This window comes from Sphaerodactylus townsendi, linkage group LG02 (assembly GCF_021028975.2).
Source record: "Sphaerodactylus townsendi isolate TG3544 linkage group LG02, MPM_Stown_v2.3, whole genome shotgun sequence".
In the NCBI taxonomy this organism is placed as follows: domain Eukaryota; kingdom Metazoa; phylum Chordata; class Lepidosauria; order Squamata; family Sphaerodactylidae; genus Sphaerodactylus; species Sphaerodactylus townsendi.
The window spans coordinates 115449571-115463359 of record NC_059426.1 but is presented as its reverse complement, the minus strand read 5'-3'; the positions used below and the strand labels follow the sequence as shown (position 1 = coordinate 115463359).

Genomic DNA, 13789 nt, shown 5'->3' with positions numbered 1-13789 from the left:
TTTGGAGGCTCAGACTGAAGCAAGTTTCTCTCATCCCTCTAGCTTTATACTGTTGACTCCACCCACATACTCCCCCTCCTACCTAATACAGAGCTTGTGGGGATGGAGCAAACAGTATAAAGCTAGAGGGATGTGAGCAGCTAGCTTCAGTCTTAGACTAGCTGAGGCCAGGCTTGGATCTAGCTTTAAACTGCAGGCTGAAGCTTAGAGATGGATTCAAGCCTGACCTCAGCCAGGCTCAAACAAGCCCTTGCTGCTTCCATCTTCACAAGGAGATTGGGTGGGGCTGGCCCCACACCCGAACTCCATGTGGAGATGGGGTGGGACGAGCCCTCAACTGTGCCTAGTACCTGGCAGGTACAGCTGTGCGGTGACATGCCACCTGGGTTAGCCTGAGGAGCAATTTTAAGTAGATAAGCCCCTGATTATGGCAACCCAGCAGGATTTTCAAGGCATGGGTCTAACAGGTGGTTTGCCATGATCTTATTCTGTACAGCAACCCTGGCATTCCTTGGTAATCAACTGCAACACCTCCCATTCCCTGAAGAGAGACAGAAGTCCAGGAAGGGGGGGGGGAATGTGTTGCTGGGGGTGGATGTTTGATAGCTGCCTTTAGCCTAGGCACTCCCCACTCAGGCACATACACAAGCCCTTTAGTCAGAAATCCTGTCAGGAAAATTAATAATAAGCTGCCACCAGTTCTGAGGTTAAAAATGTGGAACTTTGAGAGGCTTTTAAAAGATAAAACAAAACTAGATTTTATTTTACAAGCTTTCTTCTCAGCTGTTGATACAGAGAGGTACTTGAACATTTCTAGTTTCTCTAGGCAAATATTGACTTAGATGCTACGGATCAAAATGCAGTTTCACTCAAATATGGCTGTTTCAGTTTCAAAATAACTACACACACACACAAAGATAAACCTTTCCAACACGGTTCTGAACACTCCTAAAACAGCCACCCTTAACTCCAAGGGGAACTCACACTGGCTTGAGACAGTTTAAGCTCTGGAGTTTCACTAAACCCACACTTAACTCCGTAGTTAAACTAAACATACCCTCATGGGCTCTCCGGCTCAGTATTTAGGTGTAGTCTCCTCATGAGACTGTTAGATTTAGTTTAGAGTCACGGATCTGCCCAGTAGCGTGTGTGAGTGCAGTTTATAGAAACTTCTCAAGAGATAAAATGTAAAAGGTAAAACTTACATTTATTCAAGCATCTCCAGTTCACAGCTTTGTTCCAGGAAAAAGGTAGATAGAAAGAAACCCTAGTCTAAGAGAATACTTTCCCTATGGACAAGTGGGCACTCTACCACGCCATCACGTGTGTGCAGGTGAGAGAATGCTACAGAGGAAAAGCCCCACTGTGGCAGGCTGCCATTGCAAAGATTGTCATGCCCTTATATAAAGCAGTAGTGCGACCGCACTTGGAGTACTGTGTCCAGTTCTGGTCGCCGCATCTCAAAAAGGATATTGAGGAGATAGAAAAAGTGCAGAGAAGGGCAACAAGGATGATTGAGGGACTGGAGCATCTTCCCTATGAGGAGAGGCTGCAGCGTTTGGGACTCTTTAGTTTGGAGAGGAGGCGGCTGAGGGGGGATATGATTGAAGTCTACAAAATTATGCATGGGGTAGAAAATGTTGACAGAGAGAAATTTTTCTCTCTTTCTCACAATACTAGAACCAGGGGGCATTCATTGAAAATGCTGGGGGGAAGAATTAGGACTAATAAAAGGAAACACTTCTTCACGCAACGTGTGATTGGTATTTGGAATATGCTGCCACAGGAGGTGGTGATGGCCACTAACCTGGATAGCTTTAAAAGGGGCTTGGACAGATTTATGGAGGAGAAGTCGATTTATGGCTACCAATCTTGATCCTCCTCGATCTGAGATTGCAAATGCCTTAACAGACCAGGTGCTCGGGAGCAACAGCCGCAGAAGGGCATTGCGTTCACATCCTACACGTGAGCTCCCAAAGGCACCTGGTGGGCCACTGTGAGCAGCAGAGAGCTGGACTAGATGGACTTTGGTCTGATCCAGCTGGCTTGTTCTTATGTTCTTATGTTCTTATGCACTCAGGTCAAAGGCTAGGACAGAAGTGAGACCAGTATGGGGAAGAAAGGAAGTTAGTGGGTGGTCTCCTGGCCCAGACAGGGAGGGCAAACAAGAGAGGCAACATCACAGTTAGAGTGAGATACACAGCACCCCCCCCCCCCGGGTCCAGGCATGCAGAAGTTGCTTATTCCAACAGAGACAATAAGCCAAGTCCTCTGATTTAATTAAATCTGCCTATCACCTTTGCACCCCACTTTTCTTTCAGGACTTCAAGTTGTTGCCTCACTTTATATTCACAAAAACCTTCTAAGGTTTCTGTGTCTTAGAGATAGTGATTTGCCTCAGTCAGCAGAAATTTGAATCCAGAGCTCATTAGTCCAATTACAGTGTCGTTTAACTAAAATGCCTTTCTTATGAAAGGTGAAGCATTTGTTTCTCTTATACTCTTTCCCATACTGATTTCACAGGGCAGTCTAGAATTCTGAAATGTGATATGGTCTAGATAGGATGTGTGGAAAGCAGTCATGCCGTTCCTTCTACCAAAAGTCTTTTTCTTATGGTCTGTAGCCTTGGCACCTCCATAAATTCTGTTGCATCCGTGCTACAGCAGTTACTGCACCAAGCAGTGCTATGGCTTTGATTTGCTAGCTCCATGCTCCCTCCCCTCCCCCACCCTAGAGAGTGAAGTTTACCCTTAGGTGGCTTGAGAAGAGTGAGGAGAGATGGCAACAATCCCCTGGTTGTGTTTCTAACTGGATGGGCTCTGTTGAGCCTTGTGGAAGTTGGCTGTTGACTGTTTGGAGACCAGGAATTTAATTGTCTTATTAAAATTTGATATACCTGACGAGGAGCCAATGAAATAACTGCTACCTCAAGGCTGAGAAACTGACCTAGAAATAGCAGCCGCTTCTAGTGAAATTGCACAGGCTGTGCCAGTTATCAAGTTTGATGCAAGTACTAGATTTGAGAGTGTAAGAATTTCCATGAGAAAATGCAGCCTGTCCGTGTGTGAGAGAGAAGATAGCCCGTTTTTCCTTTTGTGGCATGGGAGAGCTCAGTGAACAAGGGCTGCAAGCTCTAATGGGTTTAAGGGAGATTAATCTGCTAAAAGTTTAATCAGTGGGTGCCAGTTTTAATCATGGAAGCTCTAAATTAGTTGGGCTTTAAGTTAATCATGCCCTTTTCAGTCTGTTGGATCTGCATTGGGAACATACAAATACCAGTTAGGACTTCCCCTGCCTTTAACAGGTAGTTCCTTTTTATTTATAAAATTGTAAGTTTTCTCACACTTTCTTCAACATCTCAACATCTCAACTTAGTTATAAGTGATATGCACAAAGGAAGCTGTGGTGAAGTGGCTGAATCAGAGTCGATTGAAGTTAAATCCAGTGAAGAGGAAGGTTCTGTGACTGGGCCAGGGAGACTTGGGGGGAAACTCTAGATGGGGTGCAGATAATATTTATGTCACAACTGTGTGATACTTGACATCTATGGAGGCTCAAATCACAAACAGCAAACTGGTGTCTTACTAGCTCTGCCAGGCCAGGTACCCTGACCTAACCAGAGTGATCCATGCAATGGTCACCTCCAGATTAGACTATTGTAACTCACTCTACATTTGGCTGCCCTTGAAACTGATGTGGAAACTCCAACTGGTTCAAAATGTGACTGCACAAGTCCTCACTGGAACCTTATGGTGGAAGCATATTTGTTCTGCATTGCGTCAGTTGCACTGGCTATCGGCAGGGTACTGAATCAGGTTCAAGGTTCTGGTTCTAAACTTTAAAGCCCTGAGCAGTCTGGGGGCCTTTGTTTCTGCAGGACCACCTGTCCAAATACACCCCAAGAGAGCACTTTTGTTCCATGGATAACAATGTGTTAATGGTCCCTGTCTAGAAAGATAACCAGTTGTTCTTGACCAAGGCTAGAATGTTCTTGGCTCTGGCTCAGTCCTGGTGGAATGCTCTGCCAAATGATATCTGGACCCTGTGTCAGTTGTCTAAGTTCTGCAGGGCCTGTAAGATACAGCTATTCTGCCAGGCCTATGGTTGAGGACAGTAACAGCATTTTCAACATAGTTCAAATCCCTTCTTCCTTTCCCCCCTCCCCCCATCTTTTCATTCCCCTTGCCACAATGAAAGCACAGGCTGAAGGCTGACAATGCATGTGCTTGTAACTACAGAATTAAGCTGCCTGACCTGTCTTGAACTGTGGGTCTTTGATAGGGTTCTTTCACTTCTCCCCAGGTGAACCTCTGGCCAGCCTTTTATCATGGGCTTGGATTATCCAATATGGTGAGTCTTGTAGGGCTAAAGCAGGGGTCAGCAACCTTTACCAGCCAAAGAGCCATTTGGATCCATTTTCCATGGTCCCAAAGATCTACCGAGCAGCCTCCAGTTCGGCCCCTCCACTCACCTTTCCTTCCAGTGCTTCTCTGGAGGGCTGGAGGGACACACCCACGCTACCCTCCAACCTCCAGGCCACGCGGAGCCGCAGTATAAGGCTGAAAGAGCCGCATGTGGCTCCGGAGCCACAGGTTGCAGACCCCTGGGCTAAAGCCTTTAGGCAACAGATACCAAGATTAGTAGAAACTGTTACAGGCGCATTGGAGTCTTACTGTGGTGAGAGTTTTGGATTTTCAGGAAAATAAAGTGCAGCATGCAACCCATCTCTTCTTCAGTGATTTTCTCATTCCATGTTGAGAGTTTCCTAAAGATCATTCACCTTAAAAGTATGACTTTTGAGGCAATGAATACAATCATACAGAATGAGTGACTAATCGAGAAGCCATTCATTTCATTACTTTCTGGGTCTACGTTGATTTAGTGAATCAAGAAGTATTATTAACAGGACTGTTATTCCATCTGCAAGTGGTCACATGCCACTTGCTAATGAGGTTCTTTGGAGTCAGTAATAAAATAAGACACATTAAAAATACTAGGGTTTGGGGGGTCTGGGGTTGTGGGTTTTTTGCACATTTAAAATGATTGTACCAAGTTGGGTTGGCCACTAGTATAAACTTGAGAATCATGACCAATCCAAAAAGTTATACTCATCAAGGAAATGGGTATACTTATTTACAAACAGATATTTCTCATGTTTTACATTTTAGATGTTTATAGCCATTGTGATGGTATTTGCACTAGTGATGTCATCTTTCTGGAAAATGTCAGTGTATAGAACAAAAATGGAGGGTGTTGCTGCATTTGTTCTCTGGACAACTAGTGATTTTCCATGTCTAAGTGCCATACACACTCCATTCCTGTACATCAGCATCAGGAAGTGAATACAGACAACCCTTCTGCTAAGTGATAAGCTATCATACTGTGCAAGTAGCCACTTGATATTGGAGTTGTCTGTATTGGCCTGCCAAGTGGTAAGGAAGAATCATGCTTGTTTGATACCCTAGATTACAATCCAGAAATGTTTCAGATTTTCGTACCAGTTGTAAGGAAAATACAGAGGAGCAGATGACACAAAAGTTTAGTTCTTCTTCAAGTTATTGCTAACTATGGGCCCAATAGGAAGTTGGCCTGCAGGCAGTGTGAAACAGAAGATACATATCCTCAGTACCAGAGCTTGAAGGCAATCTATCTGGAGGCGGCAACCTAGATAGCGGAGTAAGGGCCAGGTATAGCAGCCAGATAATCAAGGCTGACTGCTGCCCTACTCCTGATGTGGATGTTTTTCTATCCTTACCAGGTCACAGGAAACTAATTATCTGCCTGGATAGAATGTGTCACCCTGAAGCACATCATAGTCTTGGGAGCTTTTTATTTTGCAGCCCTGGGTAGTTTATTACGAAGGGCACCGGAGCAGAGATCTGCAGGCCGAAGCTCTGGTAGTTCTTGGTTTATCTGAGAAAATAAACTGTATTAACTATCTCAAGAGGTATATTGTCTCAGACAGATGTATGAAGCTTGACCTATGAATACACTGATCGTGAAGCGGAGTATAAAGTATGTATGATGGAAACTGTCCCTTGGCATTATCAAGGCAGTGGCACAGGAAGCTGGATGGGGGAACAAAATAAATGTATACCAAGGAAACTGTCTTGCCTACCCCTCTACCCAGGTTTAGCTAACAAAATACCATGGCAGAGTACAGTTCCCACTACAAAATGAACACAAACAGGTGTGCGGCGTGAAACTAATTAACCCAGGAAATTGCGCAGCACACCAGCTGGCCGGTAGTGAAAAAATAAACAATTATGGTCAAATAAATAATTTACTATCGTTTCAAAAACTCAAATGTATCTTATTGACATCACAATTCTTAAAGAGGTATAGTTCATAAGAAGCTAGATTCCTTATTCAGTGCTATGTATCAAACAGCAGAATGCAAACCACAAAAGTCCATAACAGAATGTGGTGCCGGCAAATTCTTGCCAAAGAGTTCGAGTGCTGCTCAGCTGTTGCGAAATTCAAGCGTCACTGTTTACAAGCTGCTCCGCTGTGGCAATGCAGGATAATTCCTGGGTTAATTAGAGTACAGTTCCCAACCTAAGTTGCTGTTGGTTACAAATTTGCAGCTCAGACAGAATACACTAAAAGGTTTATAAGCAACTGGTTCATCTCTTTTGAGGATAAACTATTTATAATCTGCTGGCTGGTCAAGATGTCTCCCTCCAGGCACAGCCAGAATTTTGGTGGAAGACTGGAAGTGATGGTATCAGCTAACAGTCTCTTTCCTCATAAATCTCTTGGTTCATTACACATCTGAGAGAGAAGTATAATGAGTCTGAGGCAAAAGGGAAGAGGGGTGGAGGGAAAAGTCTTGGCTACTGCCCTGTAACAATGTCCCAGGCAGAGATTTTAAAAATTGCTTCCTTTAGTGTAGTGTTTTCTACTGACTGTTCTGGTAATTTGCTATCTAGTCTAGGACAACAAAGCACCTAATTCTCCAAAGTAATTCAGTTCTCCAAAAGTTGGAGCTCAGGAGAACTGTACTTCACTGGCAGGATTCCTTCATCTTTTTCATGTATGTTCAATCACCAGAATTGCCAAGTAGCCTGGAGTGGGGGGTGGGGTGGGATCCTGTCCATTTAGTGGTAGAAAATGTTCTCTTAACAGAATTTTAACATCTGGAAATGAGCCACTGAAATATTTTATGGTGATGCCACAGCCCATCAAACCTCTCTTAAAGGGATAGGATATTTTTCTCCAAGTACCTTGGCAACCCTCATGAACCTCTGCTTCACTTCAATATTATCTCAATTTCTCTCTGCATTTGATAGCTCCAGGACCCTTCCTTGATCCACTCCCATCAATTGGCTCCCTTACCCTATTAGATCTTGGTTGTTTTACGCAAACCTTTGTCAAGGCACCTTGCTATATTTTCCTGCCAGGGCTCTTTTGCTTTTTATGCAAGCACAACAAACAGATGTTCAACAGGTAGTGCATTCATTCATTCATTCATTCATTCATTCATTCATTCATTCATTCATTCATTCATTCATTCATTCATTCATTCATTCATTCATTCATTACATATGTTGAAGATCCTGCATGTGAGATCCCAAAGGCACCTGGTGGGCCACTGCGAGTAGCAGAGAGCTGGACTTGATGGACTCTGGTCTGACCCCGGTGACTTGTTCTTATGTTCTTATATTCCATTCTGGGACATCTCTCTTGTGGAATTTCTGCCATGAATCCGTTCAAGGCAAAACTTTCTACCAGCAGAAGACCTCCTTCTGCAAGCCAGATCAGGAAGGTTTCACTTGATGGTCCTGTCTTCAGAAAAAGAAAGGCTTGCATTTTCAAGAAAACCCACAGATTGCAATTTGTTTAAAAAATAGAATCTTAAATAAGAATTGTAATGTAGCCTATAATCCTAAACTTACATATTTCTATGTAAATCTTATTTAAATTCATGTTCCTTGCTTCGGAATAAATACATTAATTATCAGAGCGTAACTGCAAAATACAGAGGTGTTTCTGCTTGAGCAAGTGTACTGTATAAAACAGAATTTGCTTCCCAGAATCTGCTTTGCTCAAACTTTATCTCCCTCTCTCAAACAATATTCTACTTTGGTGGCTAACAGTGGTACAGGGAAAACCTTTGCCTCTCATAAAAACAGCACTTTAACCGATCAGTCTACATTAGAAAACAACATTCTAAAACTGCCAGATGTAGAAATTCTGTCTTCAAGTCTAAAATATCTATGCAAAATGAGACCAGGCTCCAAACTGACAAGGGCTCAGAAATGCCTTATTTTTTTTAAAAAAAGATTTCTAAATGTATATAAGAAGTGATGCTAGTCAACAAGGATTAGAACAGCAGTGCAGACAATATTTATTTATTTTAAACATTTCTGTGCCACCTTTCCACCCAGTTCAGGGCCTCCAACATTAAAAAGTTTCAGATTTTAAAAATATTAAAATATATAATGTCAGGAAACAAGGTGAAACAAGTAAATAAGGGGAATAATACATGAGGATCTACCTCTAACAGAATGCACACAAAGCTATAAAGCTCACACTCTTGATTTCTGCTACTTGGATGAATTTTTGTGGCTGTGATCTCACTTTAATTGGCAGAAATGGCCCACAGTATGTTTTAAACCAGACACGAAAAATAGCAAAAGCATTACCCTTATCCTCCAAAGATTATGCTACGTGCCTTCCTTTCCCCAGGGTGGGGAAAGAGTTCAAAGGGCTTTTCAGAAGCAGATGAGACAATTGCCAGGACAACTTTCACTTGCACAATGCTAGGAATGCCCAACAGAGGGCAATCTCCCCTAAGCAAACCCTGGGATCACGGCTGCACAGAGGGGCCTGCTTGGAAGGCCCTTTCCCCTTGCTGGTTTTCTCTGGCGCTCTGGGCATCTGCATGTTCTCATAAATAATTGAAAACAAAACTGAGAGCTACTCTTGAGGTTGCTTTAGTCCATCATACAAACTGCTGCCATAAATAGTTCCTGTGGAAAGTGCTGCAGAGATCTGGGGACAGACAGGAATAGCATTGCAATTTTTTTCCAGACATTTGTGAAAGGTAACCGTTGCCTGAAAAACACAGGGACTTTAAGGAACAGAACTGTTTTGGCTGACCTGACAGGTCAGAAAGGTGGAGGTGTTAAGAGATGGGAGAGAAGGGGAGATGGGGGCCACTCCAGTCTGCTAAGCAGCCTCTTCCAAACCAAACATTTTCTGCCTTTGCTTACTGTTGGTTTGGGGAGATGAAGGACAAGTTTTGCTGGGAAATGAAAGTGCCCTGGCACCATTATTAGACCTCATTCTTTCGATATGCAGGAGTAAGAGCCATTTGTCATCATGGACAGAGCATGGGATGGGGACCTGTGAAATCCTGATTCAGATCCCTGCTTACCATGAAGCTCACTGACTAATATTGAGCCAGTGGTTGTTCTCAGCTTACTACCTCACAGGGTTGTTGTGAGGATAAAATGGAGGGGGGAGAAGAATCTTGTGTGCTGCCTAAAGGCTTCCAGTCTATGTAGTTTCCTGATGCTTTTGGGGGGTTTCATCTGAGCACTTGTTAGAGCTACTTTATACAACCAGCAAATGCATTAATAAAACCATTCTTGGAAAACAGTATTTCAAGCCAAGGATCACATGATTCACTTCTTCCCCATGAATAAATTCCCTGCATATGGAAAATTGCATATTGGGGTGAAGGGTAGCAACCTTCTTTCTGGTATAACTGGTTTTCTATATGCAGGGAGATTTTATTACTGGGAAGTTTATGTGATCATACAATTCCAGACAGCAGTGGTACAGTCCTGGAATGACTGTCCCACCTCGTTGGCTGTATGATCGAGGTCATAGTCAGAGAGTCTCACCTTCTGCTTTCTGCATGGTGCCTATATGTTTGTCCTCCTATGTATTGTGGCCTAAGAGTGAGACTTGCCCTTTCTCCTGCTACCAACCATACAATGTTTTTGGACCAAGAAAAGGTGTCAAAGGCTCCACCTTTTGCCTCATTCAGGACCCTGGACAGTGGTTGTTGTTTGCTTATCCAGAAGAAGGAAAGAAAGGAACTGGGATTGAAGACCAACCCCTCCCTTGCTGCCCCATGGCAGCTGAATTGGCGGGGGGGGGGGGGGTTCTCTGGCACATGTTGAGAACTCAGTAAGAACATTTAGCGAAAACTTACTCCAAATTGAAGCAAAGGTGTTTTTCTGGGTGGTTTTTTAAAGGTAGAAATGCTGATGAAATTAGCATCACTCCAGATCTTGTTAGAAATAAAAAAAGACTCAGCCAAAATCCACAAAGACAAGAGAGCTGGAGCAGTGGTGGGATTCAAACATTTTAACAACAGGTTCCAATAATGGTGGGATTCAAATAATTTTTTAAAAATATTTTTAATATCACTTTTTATTTTAAGTATTAAAATATTAATACTTAATAAAAATATTTTAAGTATTAAAAAGTGATAATTTTAACAACAGGTTCTACAGAACCTTCGGAACCCCCTGAATCCCACCTCTGTGAGAGAGAGAAGAAATCAAAATGTAAACACACCAGCCAGCAGGATATATTCCCTATGTCACCATGGAAATGGGATAACCACCAGAATTCATCCCTCTTGATTCCTCCAGTGATGGTCAGGAACTGAACAAACAGAACAAAGGCTTGGGGTCTTCTTTGATAGGAAAGCTTATGCTCCACCAAACCATTGGCTTGATTCCCACTAGACACTATTTGTAGCCTGCATCTGGCCAGGTGAGGGATTCATGGGCCAGTTATGAGGTGTGGAAGAAGCTATTCACAGGTTGTTTCCTATTATTGTATACAACTAGACATGCCAGGTTTTGAAGCATCTCTGCTTCTTTTCTGTGGATGTGATATCCAGCTCCCAGCCTGGGGTTTTGATTACATAGATAAGCTAGTACATCTTCATTAAAGGCTTGCCTATTGCCACACCACAGAGAAAAAAACAGCAAAGAGGTATGTATGTGTGATTCAAATTTTGGAAGTAGCATGAAGCATAGAGAACCTCTGCTCCTGCACCATCAACCCAATCTGAACAATATCTTGTCTGCCAGGTTAGATCCTCTTTCTAAATCCTAGTGGTGGGAGGAGAATTTACTATCTCTCAGCTGAAGCTACTTATAGGGTTATTGTGAGACCAAAAGGTGGAAATCTCAAATACATCACCCTGCACTGTTAGAAATACAATATGATGAAGATAAATTGGTGATGTATCAGTACCCTACAAAGAGACATTTCTATCAAAATCAAGAGATGACCTATAAAGGGAAAGCACCTAGAAATTGTAGCTCAAATGTATCCCATTTTAATGCTGATTTAAGAAGTCTTGCAAAAAAGGAGTTAATTTGTGAGCTTTCACATCTACATTGCAATTCTTGAGCATTGCAGATGATCTGTTTCTTCCATTTTCTCTTCCCCCCCTCCTTTTCTGCAGACTCTACATATAACCTTCTCAGACACTGCTGATAAAGATGGACAACTTCACCAATGACAGCATTACTGAAAATAATGAGGTCACTACCAAGTATAAGACTGTGGAAATGGTCTTCATAGCCACAGTGACTGGATCACTCAGCCTTGTCACTGTGGTAGGAAATATCTTGGTCATGCTGTCCATCAAGGTGAACCGCCAACTCCAGACTGTCAACAACTATTTCCTCTTTAGCTTGGCTTGTGCTGACCTGATCATTGGTGTCTTCTCCATGAATCTCTATACAGTATATATTATCAAGGGTTATTGGCCACTTGGGGCTGTAGTGTGTGACCTCTGGCTGGCTTTGGACTATGTGGTGAGTAATGCATCTGTCATGAACTTACTCATCATCAGTTTTGACCGCTATTTCTGCGTAACCAAGCCACTAACTTACCCAGCTAGGCGGACAACCAAAATGGCAGGGTTGATGATTGCAGTTGCTTGGATTTTATCCTTTCTCCTTTGGGCCCCTGCCATATTGTTTTGGCAGTTCATTGTCGGAAAGAGGACAGTTGAAGAAGGTTATTGCTACATCCAGTTCCTCTCCAACCCAGCTGTGACATTTGGCACAGCCATTGCAGCTTTCTACCTCCCTGTGGTCATCATGACTGTACTCTACATTCATATATCACTGGCAAGCCGGAGCCGTGTGAGAAGACACAAGCCTGAGAGCAAGAAGGAGAAGAGATCTAAACCAATTAATTTTCTAAAGAGCCCTCTGGTCAAGCAGACTAACAACAACTCTCCCAAAAAAGCAACGGAGGTGAAGGAGGAGGTGAAAAATGGGAAAATGGATGAGCAACCCTTGCAGCCATCAGAGACTACTGGTCATCAAGAAGAGAAAGAGACCTCCAATGAATCCAGCACGGTAAGCATCACCCAGACCAATAAAGAGAAGCAGGTGTTGGACGTTTCTACAGCTGATCAAGGGCAGAGCCCAGCCCACCCACGGGTTAACCCAGCATCCAAGTGGTCCAAAATTAAGATTGTCACTAAGCAAACTGGCACTGAATGCATCACTGCCATTGAGATTGTACCAGATAAAGAAGCCAGCTCCACCCCAATTACCTTGTCCAACAGCCGTCCAGCTAATGTTGCCAGGAAATTTGCTAGCATTGCTAGGAGCCAAGTGAGGAAGAAACGTCAAATGGCAGCTCGGGAGAAGAAAGTCACCAGAACCATCTTTGCCATCTTGCTAGCATTCATTCTGACCTGGACGCCGTACAACGTGATGGTTCTTATTAATACCTTCTGTAATTGTGTCCCTGACACAGTCTGGTCCATTGGGTACTGGTTGTGCTATGTCAACAGTACTATCAACCCAGCTTGCTATGCTCTTTGCAATGCCACGTTCAAAAAAACCTTTAAGCACCTTCTCATGTGTCAGTACAGGAACATTGGCACAGCGAGGTAATTTGGAACTGAGGTACTGCTTAGCAGAGCTGTTATGGAGTCTTATTCTTTTGTTCTCCAGTTGGATATATGTACTGTTTAACTGTACTGCTGGATTCCAGAAGTTGTTCATTCAGTGCCAAGTTAAAAGAGATAAGGCATGGCACCTTTGAATGATTCTTGGCCTGCAAGCCTTTGCTAATCAAGAAGTATCCCTTCCACCTACTTAAGCCTGCCTGTGCTTCTCCAGAAAATGAACAAGAAGGGAAGTCAGGTGCTGGATGCTACAAGGTGGACAGACATGATCGGTCCTACTCTGTTGAACATGTGCTAATCTCTGGATAAAACCCACGAAATCCCTTTCTGATGGCTGTGCCAGTATGTTAGATGGACCATCTCTGTACAAGAAAGCATGACATACCTGACAGTTCCTCTTTTCCCTGGATGCCTTGCGTGTGTGTGTGTGTGTGTGTGTGTGTGTGTGTGTGTGTGTGTGTGTGTGTGTGTGTGTGTGTGTGTGTGTGTGTGTGTGTGTGTGTGTGTGTGTGTGTGTGTGTGTGTGTGTGTGTGTGTGTGTGTGTGTGTGTGTGTGTGTGTGTGTGTAAGAGAGAGAGAGAGAGAGAGTATGTGAAGGTGCATCAGTGCTAAATTAATTCGTAGACAATGGACATGAAGACCCAAAGGGACTGTCTCAGCATCAGCATCAAGCAGCTGGAGTCTAGACATGACACATTCAGAACAGATGAACAACGGATGTATAAACATTTACTTTACTCACTATAGTGCTTTGTCCACCTGGATTTCTGCTGCCTGGGTGAAAGGGATGGCTTCCCCTCAGGGAGAAGATTTTATAGTTGGAAAAACCCATTTGTGTAGATAGTTGGAAGAGTCCATTTGTGTCTTGATTTCCTACGGCAG

General features: G+C 43.3%; 1 protein-coding gene across 1 annotated transcript in view; it reads left to right on the top strand.

The window, feature by feature from the left end:
• CHRM4 (cholinergic receptor muscarinic 4) overlaps positions 1-13415 on the top strand; it is a 46971-nt gene extending 33556 nt beyond the window's left edge. The window contains exon 2 of the mRNA XM_048486857.1: positions 11441-13415. Within this exon, the coding sequence (XP_048342814.1) occupies positions 11478-12893 (1416 nt within the window). The 5' untranslated portion in view covers positions 11441-11477 and the 3' untranslated portion in view covers positions 12894-13415. The remainder of the gene's footprint in view (positions 1-11440) is intronic.
• The last annotated feature ends 374 nt before the right edge of the window (positions 13416-13789 follow it).